This window comes from Molossus molossus, unplaced genomic scaffold (genome assembly GCF_014108415.1).
Source record: "Molossus molossus isolate mMolMol1 unplaced genomic scaffold, mMolMol1.p scaffold_m16_p_17, whole genome shotgun sequence".
NCBI lineage: Eukaryota > Metazoa > Chordata > Mammalia > Chiroptera > Molossidae > Molossus > Molossus molossus.
In genome coordinates this window covers 8,971,675-8,992,870 of record NW_023425352.1, presented here as the reverse complement: position 1 = coordinate 8,992,870, position 21,196 = coordinate 8,971,675, and the positions used below count along the sequence as shown (strand labels likewise).

General features: G+C 53.0%; 1 protein-coding gene across 3 annotated transcripts in view; it reads left to right on the top strand.

Annotated features, from left to right (window-relative positions):
- The window catches only part of GRK5 (G protein-coupled receptor kinase 5), a 200,768-nt gene that overhangs the window by 70,332 nt on the left and 109,240 nt on the right, over window positions 1-21,196 (top strand). Inside the window, exon 1 of one of the 3 annotated variants that reach the window (XM_036264783.1) lies at window positions 13,507-13,540. The exons of the other annotated variants lie outside the window; for them this stretch is intronic. Coding sequence (XP_036120676.1) covers window positions 13,531-13,540 — 10 coding nt within the window. The 5' untranslated portion in view covers window positions 13,507-13,530. Of the gene's footprint in view, window positions 1-13,506; window positions 13,541-21,196 lie in introns of those variants that run through there. 3 annotated transcript variants of the gene reach the window in all.

The following is a 21,196-nucleotide window of genomic DNA, read 5'->3' as shown; positions in this document are numbered from 1 at the left end:
GCTGCTGAGGAAGTGACTTGATCTTTCTGGGAGTGATTTGTCCCTTTGCCCTTGAAATTGCCAGTGGCTCTTTCTTTAGTCCTCCAAGGCTCCTGGCTCTCTTTTTGAGTTACTTTGACCATGTTTCCTTACCCATGGAATCCTGGGTTTGTTGAATTCCCCCTGCTGGCTTTGCTTTGTTAGCTAAGCCCTGGACAGCAAACATGTAGCATGCATAGTATTATTCCCCCTGCCTGTGCCAGAGGCAGACATTGCTAATCAGTTGTGGCACTCGTGACCGCTGAGCTGGAACCCTAGCTGGGGTCCCACAGCTCCAGCAGCCACTGCCATCTGTTTGGAGCTCACAGCCGTAACGAAATCCTTCAGCCACTGCAGCTGCACCTGAACTGTTTTTTCCTGTACAAACACACCTATGATAAAGTGGACAGCTTCTCTGGCATATCTGAATTGCCAGAATCACCATCGTTGCACTTTGGGGCCATTGTTAGTAAGATAAGGGTGGCTTCCAAACAAGCTCTGTGATGCTGCGACGGGCGATGTGACAGCTAGAAGGCTAGCGAGGATCCCCGGCAGAGGCATGCTTCACGTCCTGGGCGGGTCAGCGCATGTTATGAGATTTTGTGATGCTATTTAGAACGATTTAAAACTTATGAATTGTTTATTTCTGGAATTTTCCATTTAATATTTTCAAAACATGATTGACCAAGGGTAATTGAAACAACAGATAAGGCAGTTTATTGTTTTTGTTTTTGTTTTTGATGTAAGATCCGAAACTTTATTTTATTTTTTAAAAAATCCTCATCCGGCCCTGGCCAGTTTGGCTCAGTGGTTAGAGCGTCGGCCCGTGGACCAGAGAGTCCCGGGTTCGGTTCCCTCTAAGAGCATGTACCTTGGTTGCAGTTTGTCCCCGGCCCCAGTTGGGGTCGTGTGGGTGGCAGTCACTCTATGTGTCTCTCTCACATTGATGTTTCTCTCTATCTTCCTTCCCCTCTGCCTCCCACTCTATCTGAAGATAAATGCAAGGATGTCCTTAGGTGAGGATAAAAAAAAAGAATAAAAATCCTCATCTGGCCCGGGCCATGTAGCACAGTGGTTGAGCGTCGACCCATGCATCAGGAGGTCGCCAGTTCTATTCCTGGTCAGGGCACATGCCCACGTTGTGGGCCTGGTCCCCAGTGGGGGGCACGCAGGAGGTGGCCAGTCCATGTTCTCTCTCATCGATGTTTCCATCTCCCTCTCCCTTCCTCTCTCTCTAAAAATCAATAAAGGAAAAAAATACTTTTTTAAAATCCTCACCCGAGGGTCTTTTTCCATTTATCTTCAGATACAGAGGGAAGGAGGGCGGGAGGGAGAGAGAGAGAAGCATCACTGTGAGAGAGACACATCAACTGGTTGCCTCCCGCACGACCCCAAACAAGGCCGGGGACTGAACCGCAACTGAGGTCTGTGCCCTAAACCAGAATCGAACCCGCAACTCTTTGGTCCATGGGCTGATGCTCTAACTGCTGAGCCAAACTGGCCAGGGCAAGGAGTCTACTGTATTTTGAATTCAGGAGTCCGCTTTCCTTTAGGGTGTCATTTGCTGCTCCCAGAATCATACTTTCAAGGGGACTTGAAGGTAGTAAAAGAAATAACTGGGCTCACCCCAGCCTCCTGAGGTAGCACAATCATTGGTTGTTAGTGGAGCCCTCGGAATACATCCAACAGGATAAAACTGTGACGTGCTGCAAGTCCCCAGTTTGGAAGACTACTTCCTGCTTCCTGGGTGAGACACCACCTGGCAGGAGGGAGGCCGTTACTGGGGTGGGACAGCTCTCCTCGCAGCTGGCGGTGGCCAGGGTGCCGCGCTCCGGGCCCTGCACGTCACTCCGGGCTCTCCGAAGGCTTACCGCCTCTGTTCACAAGAGCCGGTTGTTCTTTTTCTTTAGCAGGTGGCTTAAGGCAGAGGGTGGGGTTGGGGGGCAATGGAAATGTGGTTAATTCCTCCCTGGGTCCCACATTTGCCTCCTGCCCCCAGGGCACTTTGTTATTACAGCTGGACTGGCTCGGGTGGATCGGCCGCGGGCCAGACTACCTGGTGGTTTAAAACCAGACTTAATCAAAATGTAAATACTTCTCGGGGCCAGAAAGCAGGACTGTCCAGGTGTTCGAGCAGAGGGAGCCAGAGGAGAGGGCAGGGCCTGTCAGCCTCTTTCCACTCAGAGGTCTGGGGTTTTCTGGGGCCTCTGCCAGGGGCCTCTGGAGGAACCACCTGTTGCCAAGGTGACCAGCGCCCCACCTGCCCCACCACTGCTTGTAGACGTTTGTCACTGGGGCAAAGGTTGTTCTGATGCTGACAGCATCTGCTCCCTTCCTCCTTCCCTGGTCCCCCTCCCTCTTCTCTTATACCCCCTCAGAACCAGTGATGGGAGGTGTCATTTCACCCAGGAGAGCTCGAGGCTCCGTGGGGTTGGTGACCCCCCAGATTGCTCAGTGAGTAGGAGGATGGCCACATGCCTTTGTGGACTGTGCATGCAGAACTGTCTGGACTCTGAGGATGAGAAGTGACCAAGGCAGATGCCGACCCTGCCCTCAGGTGGGGGTGATGGGCTGGTAGTAAGCAAGGAAGCAAAGATCGTGTCAGGTTATAAACAACCTCTAAATACACGAACAGTGAGAATTCCTGATCACGATGAATACAGTGGAGGCAATAGATGAGCCGATTCGATGACAGAATGAGGCAGACTCTGCAGGTGACGGTGCCACTTAAGAGGGGAACGTGACTGGAGATAGAGGTGTCAGAAAGGAGCCAGCATGGGATTAATCTGGCCAGGGCACAGCTGGGCAGAGGCCTGGAGGTGGGAATGAGCGGGAGTGGGAGGAGGACAGTAAGTCTGGAGTGGAGTGTGGGCCTGGGTGTGCCGGGCCCCTGGACAGGATCCTCAGCTTGTTGGGAAGTCGTCGGAGGCCTCTGAGAGAGTTCCATGGTTTGCTCTGGGTCTGGATAACTGGCTGCTGGGTGGAAATGGTTCAGGGTGAGAATGGAGGTAGGAAAGCACGAAGGAGGCTGGTCCCGTTGAGTGGCAGGAGGGGTCGTCTAGGGTGGCTGCCATGGAGACAGAAGGCGGAGACAGGTGTGTGTTTTGCTTTGGGGTTCACAGACTTGGGGATGGACCCAGTGCGGAATGAAAGGCAGGGGAGGAAAGAGAAGAATTCAGAGTGTCTCCTGGGTTTGGGGTTCAAACCCACTCACCTTCCAGGGTTGCTTGGTGCAGGGTGTCCTTTCCCCAGGCAGACCCAGGGTCCTCGCTCACCCTAAAGTGCCAGTGTGGTGCCTGACTCCTGCAAGCATCCCTTCCCCCATCCCGATTCCAGCTGCCTTTCTGGATCCAGAGGGCTGGACAGTGTGATGTTACCTGGAGTCGGGGGAAGGTGGAAAACTTAGGGTTTGGCCATCCATCTGGACTGTGTTTCTTGCCCGAGAGGCAGCGTGGGCAGCCTGGCGGATGGGCCCAGGGAGCAGGCTATGGCCAGGGGAGAGGGGAAAGAACATCAGGAGGAAAAGACGGGCTACGTGGTTGGTCCTCAGTGGACAACAGCAGCACTGGAGCGGAGTGGCTGTGGATTGAGGTCTCGCCCCGTACTGAGCTGAGAGTTATACCCGAGTTTTCTCAGTTACTCACAACCCTGAGTAGCAAAGTACATTAGTCTCATTTGTAGATGTGGAGACCAGGCTCAGGGTTTGGTCCAGGTCGCCCAGCTAGTGAGCAGCTGAGCTCACTGAAGGCCCCTGATTCCAGGTGTTGTCTTAACCAGCCCCAGCACCGTCACTGGTCCGCCATGCTGTCCCTCACCAGCCATGTGCCGAGTGAGGGCCTGCTCTGTGCCCGCCTCTGTCTGGGCACGGGGGCCTGAGCACCGACACCCCCATCGAAGGTGCAGCTCTGAGCACACGGAGGACCGAAGGGAATTTGCAGAAAGAGCTGTCAAGAACCTTGGTTCTCTTGCTCGGAGGGACCTCAGGCACCCCGCTCCTGCTCTCTTCCTCTCCTTCCTTTTCAAGAGGGCTTGCCCTGGGCCCAGGCCTGGTGGGAGCCGCAGGGAGAGGAGACCTTTGGGCCCCAGCAGGGGCTCTGCCAGCCCTGCCTTTTTGGGTGGCCACCACAGCTGCCTTGCCCTGCGGCCTCATGCCCTGGCACCTGCAGGTCACACCTGACCAAGTTCCACCTGATCTGCCACCACTGAGTGGGGGGGCAGAGAGGGGGAGGGAAGCTCCTTTATCAGCTTTGGGTGAATCCCCAAAGGACTCCCTCCGGGTCTGAGGATTAAAATCATGTAAGGAGGTGACTGGGCCACATTTTCTTGCTCAGAGAGTGGGGACAATTGTTATTCTCATGTCCAGGAGAAGAGGGTGTGTATGTCCACATTTTCCAGACCTCAGTTCAGCTACCCTGGCCTGACTGGTGACCATCTGTGTCCCTATGGGGACAGGACACTGACTGTCCATCTCTCCTTGGGGCGGGGGGGGGGGGTGGAGAGACACGGAGTGTGGTTCCTCACTCTGCCTCTCCGTGCCTCCCCACACCCCCTCCCCCAAGGAGAGATGGCTTCTGCCTCGTTCCGACTGGGTTCCCCCAGCCCCGGCCTGGTCCACTGCAGACCCACAGTGAACGTGGCTGCTAGGGTGAGCGGTGGAAGGACTGACTGACTGACTGGTGAGTGGATGGGTTGCCCCTGGTCTCCAGTGCTTTTCTGTCGCTCTGACTGGTGCCGTCCAAGCCAGTCTGGCCGCGGAGGCCTGGAAATGGGGCAGTCTGAGCTGAGATGTGCTGTTATGTGTGATATGCACTGGATTTCAAAGCCTTAGTATGAAAAAAGTGTCAGATGTCTCATTAATAACTTTTTATCCTGATTACATGTTGCAGTGGTAATGTTTTAGATATATCGAGTTCAATGAAACATGTTATTAAAATTAATTTCACACATTTCTTTCTCATCTTTCTAATGAGGCCACCAGCCAGCTCTAAATGGCCTCCGTGGCTTGCATTAGATTTCTGTCAGGCAGAATGGGCACAGTGTTTGTCTTCCAAAGGCTGAGTGACCTGGGTTGGAACCATGACTTTCCCATTCCTGTGTCACCACAGGCGGGGCTCTGAGCCTCAGTTTCCTCATCTGTGAAATGGGCGTGGTGAGCCAAACCTCATAGACTGGTGTCAGAATTAAATGGGAAAGTCCCATGTGTGCATGTGCACCCACACCCAGGGTGCTGCCTCTGTCTCTTAAAGAGGCAGGCTCTGATTTCGGGGGTTTTGGCCAGGCCACCACTGAGCCCAGTTCCTGGGACTCAGAATATGGGCTGTTTTGAGTTGGAGGAGAGTAAATAAAACTAAAAAGTCACTGTGCCCAGAGGAAGCAGATATGTCAGAAGAATGGAGTGCATGAAGGCAGGCTGGCTGGCTGCTTCTCAGCCCTAGGAGCCCCAGGGTGGGGAGCACAGGAAGTTGGGCAAGTGAGGTGGCTGAGGCTGTGCCCCACCCTGAGTCCCTGGGGTGCTCCCCTCCCCCAGGCTATCACCCCTGTGGTTCAGGGGCGGGTGCTTGGGTGCCCTTTAGCGGCCTTTGTATTTGGAAAGAGGGCAGGTGTGTGGGGAAGGTGGTGCCTGCTTTCACCCCCATCTCGAGTGCAGTGTTCTGGCCCGGGAAGGGGCCGGGGCAGGTTCGGGTCTGGGGGGCACTTTGGAGCCCCTTTGCTCTTAGCAGCTTGAGAAGTTACCAGGATTCACACAGTGCTGAATGGCTTCCCATCCATTCCCTCTGTTGATCCTCCCAATCCAGCAAGCATTAACTAGCCCATTTCACAGAGTAGAAAACAGAGGCTGGGGACAGAAGGAACTAGCTAAAGGTCACACAGCTAAAAAGGGTTGACAACCAGGACTTGAACCTGGTTCCACGCTTAGTGCCTGAAGGGTGGACTTCTGACAGTGCCCAGAAGTTCCACAGCGGGTGGGCCGGGATGGACTGGAGGCTTCAATTTACTGTGTCATGTTCTGTCCATGTGTGTCCCTCTGTCTCCAGTTTGCATCACTGGCTTGTCCCTAAGCCTGCTTGGTTAAGGCCCTGGCACCTCCCCAAGCAAGAAAGAACGCCCCGCCATTCCTTGGCGTCACCTGTCAGAGCAGGACCTCCCTTGTCAAGTTGAAGGGAGGGTTGAGAGGTCGGCCTATAAGGAGCATTGCTCAGTGACCACAGCTAATGTTATCATTATTTGCTTGGCTGTCCCGCAGTTCTCCGTATCCAGTGCATTCTCCTGATGCATTGGAAACAGACCCTGAGTGATTGATAGCAAGTGAAGGCACATTGCCAGCCCTGCTCCTTGGCCCGGACCGCATGGGCAGGTGTGGTCATGATGCCGAAGGATGAGGTGCACCTCTGGCCCAGGTCTCCGGTTCCCAGAGCAGCTGCTGCTTACAACTGGGCATGGTGGGGGAAAGTGTGCTCCCTGAACCCACTGTGGTGGAGCACGTCTGTCTGCAGGAGCCCTGGGGGAGACTGGGTGAAAGTCTGAACCACACCTTGTATCTGGCACTGAGGGCCTGGCCTCAAACCTCTGACCTTTCAGCTCCTAGGGCTACAATGTGCCAGATTCTGAGTCCTGGGCAGAAAGCACAGATAGGCATCTTCTGGGGTGGTGCCTCTGCTCATTCATTTATAGACACTTACTGAGGTCCACTGTGTACCAGGCAGTACCTAGGCACTAGTCACGAGGCACAGGTAAGCAAAAGGTACATGGTCCCTAACCTCTTGGAGAGGAACCCAACAAAGACAAATTATCTGCCCTGGCTGGTGCGGCTCAGTTGGTTGAGCATCATCCCAGGCACCAGGAGGTCACCAGTTTGATTCCTGGTCAGGGTACATGCATGGGCGTCTGGATTGACCCAGTAGGGGACATGCAGGAGGCAGCTGATCTATGTTCCCCTGTCACATTGGTGTTTCTCTTTCTCGCTCTCTCTCTCCGTAAAAATCAATTTTAAAAAAATTAAAACAAACAAAAAAAAAGAAGACAAATTATGCAACGTGCTTTGAAGGAGAGGCTGTGCTTTGAAGGAGAGGTGGGGAGCAGTGGGAGGGAAACGTGGAGACACAAGTCTTGGACTGGTGAGGAGGGGTCCAGGGAATGATGTGGCTTAGACTGGGACCTGAAGACTTGCCCAAGTGGTGGGGGGACGATGTGTGTCAGAGTGCTCAGAGCAGCTTATATGTGATGGTAAAAATCTGGAAATAGCCGGCTAGTGTGGTTCAGTGGATTGATCGTCAGAGGTCCTGGTTCAATTCCCAGTCAGGGCACATGCCCCGGTTGTGGGCTCGATTCCTAGTAGAGGCTGTGCAGGAGGCAGCCGATCCATGCTTCTTTTTCTTCCTCTCAAAAATCAATAAAAACATATTTTTAAAATCTGGAAATAATAACACGTCTCTCAACAGAAATAGTTGAATGAATAGTTTCACAAAACCTGCAGGTATATATGTTTTTCAAATTTTTGTTCTCTTTAAGCTTGAAATATTTTATTTCAAAAATGATGCTGGAAGTGTATGTCTGGCAGAAGGAATGGCATGTGCAAAGGCCCCGAGGCAGGAAATAACTTTTCCAGTGAGGAAGTAAGTGAAGGCTTGGCTTTTGCTCTGGAGGCAACACTGCTTTGGGCACCTCTCTGTTTGAAAGGCTGCCTCTGAGACCATGGGAAAGGCTCTTTACTGAGTCGTGGGAAGGCCTTCTAGGTGTCCTCGGTGTCAGCTGAGGACAGTGTGATGGTAGGGGAAATTGAGCCATTGGGGGCAGTGCCTGCCTAGTCCAGATCTGTGGGAGGGGAAGCCTTCAGGGTGAGTCAGTCTCTTTGGCTGGAAGCAGCAGAGCCTAGTTGAGCTTCTGCCAAGGACCCAGGGACCCATGGTGATTCCTCTCCCCTTTGTGGAGGAATTTGCCTGCTGAACAGGCCATCTGTGAGGTGAGTCACTGTTTCCCCCATTTTGTTAATCACAGACACCTCTGAGCAGGTCTGTCCAGCCTCAGCTGCACACTCATGAACTTCGACGCCCGGACCAGCGAGCCAGGCGTGTTTCAGTTTTGGGTCCGTGTGCACTCTTTCAGGACTCTTGGAAACTTGACCAGGGGCTCCTGAACCTTGGAAACATGGACTGTAGATCGAGGGCCACAGGTCAGGTCAGGATCTCACTCTTCTGATGTAGAAACAGAGGCCCAAATTGGGGAGGTGTCCGATTTGAGGTCTCTCAGAGAGAGAAGGAAGTGAAGGACCTGGCTCCCCTTTGCAGTCCAGAGTACTTGCTCCTGGCCCGGAACGTGGGTCTTGGTGTCCCTACTAAGGTTAGGCCTGCTGACCTCTCCTGAGGAATGATGCATAGTGTCCAACTCTGGCCTCCGAGCCTGGTGGGTGGAGTGGCCGCTCAGGTGTGAGATTCTGGCCGGAGCGCCTGCACCTGCACCTGCAGACACTGTGCTCGGGAGCACTTCCCTCCCCCTCCGTGGGACTCGCTGGCTGCAGTGACCTCCAGCATCTACCGGATACAGAGCAGCATGCAGGGCCTGCTGCACCCTCTTCCGGCTGGTCTGTGACTGGTGCTGGTTAGAGGGTGCTGGTTATTGCGTGAGACAATGGTGTGTGACTCACTCTCCTCTCTGTCCCCAGCTGAGGACACAGTTCAGTGAAGGGCAGGAGTGGGTGATCAGCAAGGTCCCTCCCAGCTCTGACAGCTGTTAGTTCTGAGTCTGATGGAGAGGAGAGGATAATTACATCTCTCCTTCATTGAGCTGTCTTCACTGTGCTAAATGCTTTACATGCATCAGCTCATGGCTTCTGAGTCCAGGAGGTTACAAAGGAGTCAGTTGAAGCGCAGAGAGGTTGAGTAACAACCTCTTGCCCAGAGTCACACAGCTGGGATTTGAACCCAGGCAGTCTGTCCGTGGATCGTGTGGTCCTAATCACCACTGTAATAGGCTGAATAATGCCCCACCCCAAGATGTTGACATCCAAACGCCTACAACTTGGGAATGTGTTACCTACATGGCAAAGGGACCTTTCAGATATGGTTCAGTTAAAGATCTTGAGGTGGGGAGGTTTTCCTGGATCGTCCAGTTGGGTCCACTGTGACCACAGAGTCCTTCTAAGAGGAGGGCAGAGGAAGATTAGACCACAGAGTAGGAGGTCAGAGTGATGCAGCTTGAGAACAGCTCGGCCAGTGACTGCTGGCTTTGAAGACGGAAGGAAAGAGTCACTAGCCAAGGAATGCCGCGGCCCCTGGAGGCTGGAACAGGCAGAGAACAGACTCCCCCCCGGAGCCTCCAGAAGCAACCAGCCCTGCCCACACCTTGACTGGAGCCCAGTGAATCTGATGCCAGACTTCCTACTTCCAGGCCGTTCAGATAATAAATTCATGTTATTTTAAGCCATTAAATGTGTGGTAATTAGTTACAGCATCAAGAGGAAGCGAACACAACTGTGTTCTGGCCGCTCGCCCGCCCGCTGCAGCCCTCCCTTCTGTGTCCAGATTTGATCCTGCAGTCCTGGGAGTGGGACTCTGACCTGCCAGAGAGAGCCCTCCGCAGCTATTTCACAGTGAGAGAGGCATTTTAGGAGAACAGTTTGTGAGCCCGCTGCCTTGCCCTGTTTATATGCTGTGTAATGGGAATTAGGAGGGGGCGTACAGAGGGAAAAGGTCATGGGGGTCATGTAAGGCCCCATCTGGACACCCCACCTCTCCAGTCACCGTGTGGTCCCCTGCGCATGGTCCCCTGGGCCTGCACTCTGTGCCCGGCACGTCTCTGTGGGTCGAACAGGCGTGGTCAGGGCCGAGAACTGAGGTGGCAGGTGGGGGGCTGCTCCCCAGGGCCTTGCAGGGAACACAGATGCCCTGGTTCATCCTCAGGGCCAGAGCTGTGCTTGTGGTAGAAGTAGCCAGTAGCTTTACTGGGTCAGGAATCGAAACAGCCTGAAAGAAAGCAGTTCTGTCCACAGAGACGCGAATTCAAGCTGATCTCCAAGGAGAGGCGCCGGCCCTGTAGAACCCAGAGTGAGCCCTCTGGCCCCACCCAGGGATTCACCAACAATGGGGTTCTTGTACCTTCCCCAGAATATGGCTCAACTGCTCATGGATCCATCACAAGGACCCACAGGACCTGAGAACTCGCCAGCCCAGCTCCTCTTCTGGGGAAACTGAGGCCTAGAAAGGGGAAGGGACTCCCAGAGTCGCCCGTGAACTTAGTGAATGGGTTCCTCGGTGGGAATTCCAAGCTCTGGAATGATAGGGGTTTGTTTTGGGGTCACAGTAAGGCAGGATTCATTCACTCATTCATTCATTCATTCATTCAACAGCATCTTACTGCATACCTTCCTCGTGCCCGGCGCTGGCGTGGTCGTGGTGCCAGCTTTCGAGGGGGAACCTTCTAAGGGGTGGAAGAGGCGGGATAATAACAAGCTAAAAGAGAAACGAAGACAATAGTTTCTGTCATTACAGTTTACACGGGGAATAAACAAGATGTGACGTAACCACTAGACAGGATAGTCGGGAAGGCCTCCCTGAGGAAGTGAGTTCTCCGCTGGAAGCAGAGGGAGAGTCATGGGAAGAGTGTTTCAGGCAGAAGCAGCAGCCAATCCACAGGCTCAGAATGGAGGAGAACGGGTGTATTTGAGAACAATGAGGTTGGGGAGGGAGGCAGGTGGGCTGCAGCCTGCAGGGCCTTCCTCGTTGGTCAAAGCAAAGAGTTCAGGTTTTATCCCAAGGGCCACGGGGAGCTGTTGCAGGCTGCAATGGGCAGTGCACCGCAGAGGAGCCAGAGGGAGGCAGAGAGGCCAGTCAGGAGGCCTGTGGTCATCCTGTAAGATGTGATGTGGCCTGAACCAGGCCAGCGGCTGTGCAGGGGGAGGGAGGTGGCAGAGTCAAATGTCAATTGGAAATAGAATCCATAGGACCTGATGGATGGTTGCAGGCGGCAGACTGTGCTAATTAGCCGCCTCTGTACAACAAATTACTCAAAACTTAGCAGCTTAGAATAGTAATAAGCATTTGTTATCTCATGGTTTTTGTGGGTCAGGAATTCAGGAGTTGCTTGGCTTGGTTCTGGCTCAGGATCTCTCATGAGGTTGCTGTCAAGAGGTTGGCTGGAGCTGCCGTCCTCTGAAGGCTTCACCTCCAAGGTGCTCCCTCCATGGCTGACAACTTAATGCTGGCTGTTTCCAGCTGGGCTCAGCCCCTCCCCACGTGGGCCTCTCCCCGGGGCTGCGTGAGGGTCCTCACAACATGGCAGCTGGCTTTGTTCAGAGCGGTGAGCCCGGAGAGAGCAGGGCAGAGGCACCCTGACTTTCATGACTAGCCTGGAGTCCCATGTCGCCATTTCTGCACATGCCGTTGGTTACACAGGTTCAGTGTGGGAGGGGACACACAGCTGTGGCTACCAGGATGCTAGAACCACGGGGCCATCTTGCAGGTTGTTTACCACAGAGGCCCTGGGGTGGATGGAATCAGGATGACACCTAGGTTTTTGGCTTACATGGCTGAGTGAATGATGGTGCCATTTACCGAGAGGGGAGGAACATGCTTTGGGCGAAGGTAGGTGGGAATCAGGAGCTCTCTCTCAGTCCTGGTTTGGGAGACTTCATATCTGTGTTGGAACTCTTCTCTCCATAGGTGCCTCTGTGTTGTGCTGGTTTGGGGCTTCCATGGCTTCATCTTCTGGGGGGACTTTGTCATCTGCTCCTTGAGCCAACTCCATGTCAGGTTCATAGACTGAGAGTTAAGAACCAGGTATTCTCAGGTTCAAATCCCAACTTAGTCACTTGGTGGCTGTGTGACTGTGGGCCTGGATCTTGGCTTCTCTGGGCTTGCTTTCTCATCTGCAAAATCAATCCACTTTGCTGTTGTGTCGTGAGACTCAAAGATGTTGGAGCTGAAGCCTCAGGCCAGGGCCTGGCTCTCCCTGACCTCTGCACCTCAGACCCCCGCGGTTTGCTGAGCACAGTCATGTCGCCTCAGAACATCCCAGGTCGCTGGGGTGGATTTGATTGGGAAGTATTTCAAAAGAGTCTGTTCAGCTTCTTTTAAGTAGGTGATGCAAAAATTCTGGGGACAGCAGAAGTAATTATTACAGGGAACTGCAAATATTTTTATGAATATCCTATGAAAAATTGGGGCATTTTTTTCATGAGCAAATAGTCCTGTTTATTTCTCCAACAAAATAGTCACAGTTGTGCTGCAGGGCCAAATTACAACCGCCCATGGCTGTTCTGGGGGTCGGCTCACCTCCTCCTCACCCTTCCCCACCTTCTCTTCTTTATTAACCCAGAGAAAACATAGTGGAGACAAAAGTGACCACGTTTGGGCTTTGCTGAGAGAAGGGGATTACTTTTGCAGTGAAAAGTTAATTTTTGTGGCCAGACTTTCTCAACTGTGAAAACCGGTGCGGGCAAAGCATAGTATAAGCCCAAAAATACATGTGAAAAATGATTTTCTTTGGAAAGGACATTTTTAAGAAGGTCATTAGTGTTTGTAAGAGGAGAACTGGGGTCTGCTTTCTCGCGAAGGAAATGTTCTCTAAACTCCTAAAGAGACCCGGGGGAACAGAGGAAAGGGGAGCCCGAGGGAGGGGGAATTGGGGAGCTGGGATGGGGAGGGGGAGGGCTTTACAAGCCTGTTCGCTTAGCTCCTGCCCAGTGCCTGGCACAATGCTCAGAATTCAAGTGCACTCTGTACCTGGCCCTTGCAGAGGGCATTTAGTTATCATATCAGTTAGGTAATTATGGCTCAGAGAGGTTGGGGCGGTGGCCTGTGGTCACTCAGCTCGTGGACTGAGGCATCAGAAGTCCAGCCCCAGCCCTGGCCAGTTTGGCTCAGCGGTTAGAGCGTCGGCCTGCGGTCCGGAGAGACCCGGGTTCGGTTCCCGCTAAGGGCACTTACTTTGGTTGCAGTTTGTCCCCGGCCCTGGTTGGTCGTGCGGGTGGCAGCCACTTGATGTGTCCCTTCACATCGATGTTTCTCTCTCTCTCTCCCTTCCTCTCTCTCCCTCCCACTGTATCTGTACAAAAAATGGAAAAATATCCTCGGGTGAGGATGAAAAAAAAAAAAAAGTCGTCCAGCCCTGCCCGTCTGATGAGAGCTCTTTCCCCCTGCCCTAAAAGAAGGGGCCCTGGGTCCAGGGTCTGGGTAAGTGCCACAGTGAGATGGGCGGAGACATACCCGAGGGGCAGCACTGGGGAGGCCGTGTGCGTCCCAGGGAAGGTGGCTCTGTTCCCATTTCCAGGAAGAAACACAGAGGCTCAGAAAAGACTACGGTATGTGATGTAGTCACATATTTGGAAACCACCTTTCCCTTCTGGTCCTGCCTCTCCATCTGTTTATCTGTCTATTTATCAGCGATTTATTGAGCACTGTTCAGAGTGCTTGGGAGACAGCAGGGAGGAAGACAGGGCACCGCCCTCGAAGCCTGCGCCGATGGAAGGAGGGGCAGGAAGAGGCAGTGAGCAGTGAACAGCATCCATAGCCACGGAGCATGTTGCAAGGTGATAAGTGCAACAGAAATGTAAAGTAAAAAGTGCAAGAAAGGCAGAGGGGTCGGGAGAGGTGGGGCAGGGGCTGCCTGTTGGAGCAGTAAGAATGGTGATCAGCAGCCTTGCTGTGGAGGAAGTGTTTTGGAACGAGGTAGAGGTGGTAGCACGTTGTAAATGTATTAAGTGCCACCGAGTTTGTTCACTTTAAATACTTGATTTTATGTTTTATGAATTCTACTTCAATAAATTATTTAGTAGGCTAAAACAAAAAAGGTGATCTGGGTCACTACTTCAGTATTTATGCAAAAACCTGGTGTTAGCCGTGAGGATATTCTCTCCCAAAGAGAAAGAAGAGGGTTTCAGGCAAACTGTGACACCCCACCCCCACCCCCGGAAAAATCCCTGCGGCCAACAGCCTGTTGTTGTAATAAAGTTTTTTTTTTATTCCTCATCTGAGGATTTCTATTTTTATCCTCACCTGAGGACATTCTTCCATCTTTTTTTTTTATCCTCACCCGAGGACATTTTTGCATTTATCTTCAGATAGAGCGGGAGGGAGAGAGGGAGGAAGAGAGAAAAGCATCAAAGTGAGAGAGACACATCGAGTGGCTGCCACCCACACGACCCCAACTGGGGCCGGAGACAAACTGCAACCGAGGTACATGCCCTTAGTGGGAACCGAACCTGGGACTCTCTGGTCCACGGGCTGAAGCTCTAACCACTGAGCCAAACTGGCCAGGGCTTCTTCCATCTTTTGTTCAGATAGAGTGGGAGGGAGAGAGAGAGACAGAGAGAAACATTGAGGTGATAGAGCCACATTGATTGGTTGCCTCCTGCACAACCCCAACCAGACATGGGGATGAACTGCAACCGAGGAGCGAGCCCTTGACTGGAATCGAACCCAAGACTCTTTGGTCCGCGGGCCAATGCTCTAACTACTGAGCCAAACTGGTCAGGGCTGTAATAAAGTTTTATTAGAATATAGCCACCTTAATTTGTTTACATATTGTCTGTGACCCAGAGATTTCATCTGGCCCTTTGTAGAAAAAGTTGCCAACTCCTGAGCTAGAGCAGAGGCCTCGGGGGAAGGGACTAGGGTGTTTGGGGGCTTCAGGAGGAGGGTGCGGCTGGAGTGGAAGGAGCGAAGGAGGGGTGGTAGCAGGTGAGATCAGAGATGTAATGGGGGCCAAATCTTGTGGCCTCCTGCATGCCTTCCCTGTGGTTCCCTCTGGCAAATGCTGGGAAAGATGCTGACGTCATGCTGATGGGGGAGTAATGTGTGCAGTGTGCATGTTGGGGGAGTAGTGCTGAACTTGGAGTCAGAAGACCTGTGCTTGAGACCTGCTGTCTGTCCCTTGCCAGCTCTGTGTCCTCAGTTCTCTCATCTGCAGAAGTCATGAGGCCATTGGTATGGTGGTAGTGATGGGGTGGTGATGATGGTGATTTTGATGATAGTGATAGTGGTGATGTTGGTGGTGATGGTGATGATGCTGATGGTGATGGTGATGATGATGATGATTATGGTAGTGATTGTGATAGTGACGGTGATGATGATGGTGGTGGTGGTGGTGATGTTAATGATGATGGTAGTGGTGGTGGTGGTAGTGGTGGTGGTGGTAGTGATGATGATGGTGATGATGTCAAGGATGACGGTAGTGGGGGTGATGATGGTGGTGGTGATGATATCGGCTACATTTTTTGAGCCTCCTACTCTGCTAGGCACTTGCACATTTGGCTCTAATTCTTAACACAGCCATACACATTGGGTAGCGGTGTCTTTGCAGAAAAAACGCTGTGTGACTGAGCAAGGGACGCAGCTGGTGTGTGGTAGGGCTCAGATAACATGCAGTGGCACCGTGCATTGCGCTGAGGCGGCCTCAGGGCAGTGCACATCAGAGCCCCTGGTAAACTGCTGCTGCCACTCCAGGGTGGCAACTTTTGGTCAAGGTGACACCACCTCAGTGCTGACCTTGGCAGCAGGGATTTCCCGAGAGGGACTGTCCCAGCCTCTCCCTGCCCCCTCCCCTAGTCGCAGCAGAGGCCTCCTTTTTCTCAGGCTCAGGATGCTGGGAAGGGGCCGTGTCTCCCCATCCCCATGGCGACCAAAGACCAGGCCTGGTGTTGGTTTGGGTTTTCCTAATTGAGGTGTGGGATCCTTCTGGTGCGGCTGAGGTTTTTCTGCTCTGGAAACCCGACTGCGGTGTGGCCGTGAGGTGGGGCCGGAGGTGCTGGTACTTGCCACAGGCCACAGGCCCCACATGCCCCGTGCCACCTCCCACGCCTCCCACCACTTCAAGGCTGCACTTCCTTTGAAGGACATTCTAGAGGTTTCAGGTTCTTGAGGCCGACAGCTAAAGCACCATGAAATGTTCTGGGGTCAGGATAACTGCATATCTTTGCCTCCCCGTGTCCTGTCCGCAGGGTGGAGCTGGCCTCAAGGCCCAGGGTGTGCTAATGCCTGCTTCCATCTGCCCGCGTGGTTTTGGCTCACCCTCCTGATGGGGTCCCCTTGAACAACAGAAGCCCCTGGCCAGCAGCTGAGTTCCACTCCCAGGCCGGATAACAGGACCTGGAAGGGCTGTGGGCCCTCCCCTCCTCCTCTACCTCTTGCTCCACCGAGGTTGGGCAGGTTGCACCCCCGCCGGCTGGGCCAGCCCCAGCCCTCAGCCTTTTGACGGAGCCTGGGCCTCGGCCCAGTATTCCGGGCCCATCCGAGGTTTCTGAAGCAGTAAGAAAGATCATGCCCGCCGTGTGGTGAAGTTGGGGTGGTGTTAGGCTGTGGAAACATTCTGGTAGGAAGGGTCTCTTGCACCCCTCTTCCCTCTCTTGCCCACCCCGGGGCCCTGTGCTCGCCAGGAAGGTGCTGGACACACGTAGGACACCAGGGCTACCTGATGCTCCTGCCCGAGGACTCGTGGGCTCGGGCCGCCCAGTGTAAATGGCGCCGCCCTCCGATCAGGATCTGGGCCGCAGGTGCCCTGGTGGTCCCTCGTGTTACGTTTCCTTCTAAACATTCAATAATTGGGTAGTTATGGGGGCGTCTCCACTGGTGCCACCAGCTCCTGACCCCCCGCTTGAGCACTTTGGGACAGTGTGGTAACCAAGGAACTGAGGGCAGGGGTCGGGGGAGAATTGAGGAGGGGTCACCTTGATTCAGGGGGGCACCCAGGGTGCCCTGAGGTGGAGAACCTGCAGGTGCTGGGTATTTCCAGAAACTCATTCCCACAGAAACAGGACGAGCCCCTGACCCTGTGTTTGGAAGCTTTGTGCCCCCACCCCGCACCCAGTCGGCTCTCATCGTCTGTCTTCCCAGATCCCGCCAGGATCTCCAAGGAACAGTCTTTTAGACCAGGGGTTCTGTTGCCCTGACCTGGATCCCAGACGAGAAAACTGAGGGCAGAGGGTGGTGCCTTCTCCTGCTCCCTCAGTGGCCCGCCATCCTCTCACAGTGGTTGCCAAGTGCACTGGGTTGGACAAAGTCCCCTTCAGGCTGAGGTCACCTCAAGTACACTTGGCTGGAATTGTGTCCCTTTTGAAAAGGCCTGAATCACTCAGTGGCGCAGCCCCCCACCGGGCCCTATAATTGGGATCTTGCCTTGTTTGGGGCTGAATGAAAAGAGACTTTGAACCAGTGAGATGCTACAGACCTCCCTCATCAGCTTCAGCGGGGGTGCCACTCTGGCTGCAACAGAAACGGAGCGGCGGGGAGGGCAGGGGTGGGGGCAGCCCACGCAGGGGTACCCTCCCCCATCAGAGAAACCAGCCTCGGAGAACACCCACAGCCTTCCCACGGTGTTACTTTCTGGAAAGCCGACCCTGCTGGCGGTGCTTTGGAAACCAAGTCTTGAAAGCTCACCTGGGCAGAAAGGAATTGAACAGATTCTTTAGCCGCACAGACGTCACAGGCAGAATCGTAACACTGCCTTCCATTTCACCAGCTGAGTGGTGAGTCATCGGTGTCTTGTAGCTGGAACACGGAGCGTCCTTCCCATGGACGGTCACCGGGACACTTGAGAACCTCCCAGACCCTGATCAGTGTGCCGAGAGCGGCTCCGTGGGCCCCCACCTCCCCGTGTGTATATTTTAAAGACCCGCCAGCAACATAGTTCGGATTTTTAACAAATTTGCTCCTTCTTGTTAGCATAATGCTGACCTTTCCAAGCCTCCTGGCCCCTTGTGACCCACAGGCCAGTCTGTGAGATGACAGCAGATGGCGGCCCTCCTTGGAACCCTGGTGTTGCTGTGGCCTGTGCCACCGTCCACCCTGTGTCCTTGTGCCTTTAACTAACCAGCAGCATCCTAAACGTTTTAGAAGGGAGGTGGCTGTTTCCATGCTGCCTCTGGTTATACCTGGAACCATCCAGGGGCTTGCAGTCTGAACATACCTGCTTGGGGAGGTCCAGTGCCAAGTTTCCTGACAGACGGAACGGCAAGTGCAAAGGCCCTGAGAGCAGCTGCAGGGAGGGAAGTAAAGCTTTGGGAAAAGATGACAGTGAAGGGCTTCAAACTTGGCCCAGGAGAATGGGCTGACCTGTGGGTGAGGGCGGCTGCTGGGGCCTGGCTGGGCTCTGAGTAGGTGGGAGGTTGTGGCTCTAGCGCCTTGGAGCCTGACAGCCCCCCAGGTGGGGAGGTGGGCCTGGGGTAGCTGGGGCCACAGGGCCAGGATGGGAAAGGAGTTTCTGCAGATGCATGGTGGGCCTGGCCACCTCAGGATACTGAGAAACAATCAAGTCCTATTGAAATAATAAACAGTATCAACACTTCAGTCATGAAATATGTGATTTAATAACCTAGCAGCATACTTAAGAGCCAAATATTTGTCTGGAAGTGGTGACCTCTTTGAGGCAGGTTTTGTTTGTTGTAAGATGCAGAACTTGCCCTGGCCGGTTTGGCTCCGCAGTTAGAGCGTCTTCCTGCGGACCACTGAGTCGCAGGTTCGATTTCGGTCAAGGGCACGTAACTGGGTTGCAGTTCGTCCCTGGCCCTAGTTGGGGTCATGCGGGACACAGCCTCTTGATGGGTCCCTTTCACGTCGCTGTCTCTCTCTCTCTCTCCCTCCCTCCCTCCCTCTCCCTCCCTCTCCCTCTATCTGAACTAAAATGGAAAAGTGTCCTCCGGTGAAGATAAAAAAAAAAGAAAAGAAAAAATGCAGAAGCTTGCCCAGCCCAGCGAGCTGTGGAGGCTGGGTTATCGCATGGGACTTGTAGAGGCGCTGGAAACAGGTGTGAGTGGGGAGCCCGTTCAGGACCCTGTGGCCGTTTATGGGGACACTCTGCTGAGAGTGGTTGAGAACCACTGAAATAAGGCCTCTGATGTCTTTCTTGCTAGATTGGGTGCCCCAAGAGGGGGAGGTTCCAAGTGGGTGACACTCCGTCTGTCTTGCCTATTACCATGTCCCCAGCACCTGCATGGTGCTCAGCATTTAGTAGATGCTCAACACATAGTGGTTGCATGAATTGATGAATTTGTAAATTCACTCATAAAAAATGTGTGCCCTGGCCGATTTGGCTCAGCTGTTAGAGCATTGGTCCACTGACCAGTCAAGGACACGTACCTTGGTTGTGGTTTGATCAGGTCGTGCAGGAGGCAACCAGTCAATGTGTCTCTCTCACGTCAATGTTTTTTTCTCTCTCTTTCCCTCCTTCCCACTCTATCTGATGATAAATAGAAAAATATCCTTGGGTGAGGATTAAAAAACAAACATGCACAATAAAGTGTGCACACACATGTGTGTATGTGTAAAATATACTCCTAGTCTGTAGACTGGCTACCTGAGAATTAACCGGGGAGCCTTTCAAGATGTCATGTGGTTTCCAATCACAGAAAGTTGGGGTACAGCCTGGGAGTCTATTGTCAAGAGTACTTCGTGGTTACTCAAAAAGGTAAACATAGAATGACCATATGACCCAGTGTAGGGGAACAGGATGAGTCACCGCAAAATGTGGTATGCAGTTATTTTGAGCTAAAGGTAATTGAGACCAAGCTCACAAGAAACTGCTACCTCTCCCTTAAAGAATTTAAATGAGGGGCTTTGCACATAATAAATGTTATTTCCTAACTTTTCTGACCCATCTGTAAGGCAGGGCAAACTTCTAATTGCTATACATCTGATCTTCTTATCATCCTGCAGAGGTCTTCCTCCTCTTCTCTGAACCCCAACATGCCTATCTCACCCTTAGTCAGGTCAGAATGTTGTGTACACCTCATTTTACCTGTCTGCCTCTGAGCCTCTCATGTATGTGCGGTTCCCATACGTACATGTTTAGTTAAATTGGTTATTTTCTCTTGTCAATCTGTCTCACATAGATTTAATTATTAGAATTAAAGAAGGGTAGAAGAAAGTTTCTTCCTCCCCAACATCAGCAATTTGCTTGTAGGTATGTGCCCAAAAGAATCGAAAGCAAGGTCTTACGTCCATAGCAACACTATTCCCAATAGCCAAAAGGGGGAAACAGCTCAAGTGTCCATCAGCAGATGAACGGATAAGCAAAACACAGTCTCTACACACATCCAGATGTTATTCAGCTTTCAAATTGGAATGAACTCTAACACCGGCTACAACAGAGACAAATCTTGAGGACATTATGCTAAGTGAAATAAGCCAGTCACAGAAGGACACATATTATATGTTTGCACTTCTATGCAGGCCTTGGAGTAGTCAGATTCATAGGGGTAAAAGGTGGAATGGTGGTTGTCAGGGGCTGGGGTGGAGGGAACAGGGAGCTGCTTGATGGGTACAGAGTTCAGTTTACCTCAAGATGGTTAAGAGGATCCGTTTGATGTGTATATTTTACCACGTACACTAAGAGTGCTTCATCCCAGCCAGGTCTGGGAATGGGGGAGTGGAAGGGGATGTGGACTGATGATTCTTTTTTTTTTTTTATCCTCACCCGAGGACATTTTTTGATATTTTGTTTAGATAGAGTGGAAGGGAAATAGAAACATCGACGTGAAAGGGACACATTGAGTGGTTGCCACCCACACGACACAACCAGGGCCAGGGACAAACTGCAACCGAGGTACGTGCCCTTAGCAGGAACTGAACCCGGGTCTCTCCAGACCGCAGGCTGATGCTCTAACCACTGAGCGACCGGCCAGGGCTGGACTGATGATTCTTATGACCCGTTGAGGCCTGGCAGCCTGTCGTGGCTGAGACGGCAGCACTGGCTTTGCAGCCTTCTCTGGGGGATGGCCGTCCTGACCTCTGCTCCTCATGGAGGCCACATGGCCTGTCCACAGGGGCAGCTGCTGCCCATCTCCAGCTGATTCTTGCCATGTGCGATGCTTGTCTATGGAGTGAAGTCCGAAATGGACTTGTATGTGAAATCTAATGTTTAGATCTTAACTGTTGGCTCAGTGGACAGGCAAACACACACACGTGGGTCAAACAGGACAAGTCTGCAGCCTTGGGTCTGGGGTGGTGTTTTTCCTTGATGCTCACAGGCTCGGGGCCCAGCTATAGAGAGCCCCGTTCCAGGTCCTCTTACCGGTGCGTGTCACTCCTGAGGTCTGACGCCAGGATTCTCGTTCGTCCCGGAGAATCACCCTTGCTTTCAGGGCGCCTGAGTCGGGAGTGTCTGGAGGGTGAGGGTGAGCACCTGGGTCCGGCTTCCTCTCGGGCTGGGGTCTTGGCTCTGCTATTAGTGAGTCATGAGGCTGTAGGCCACT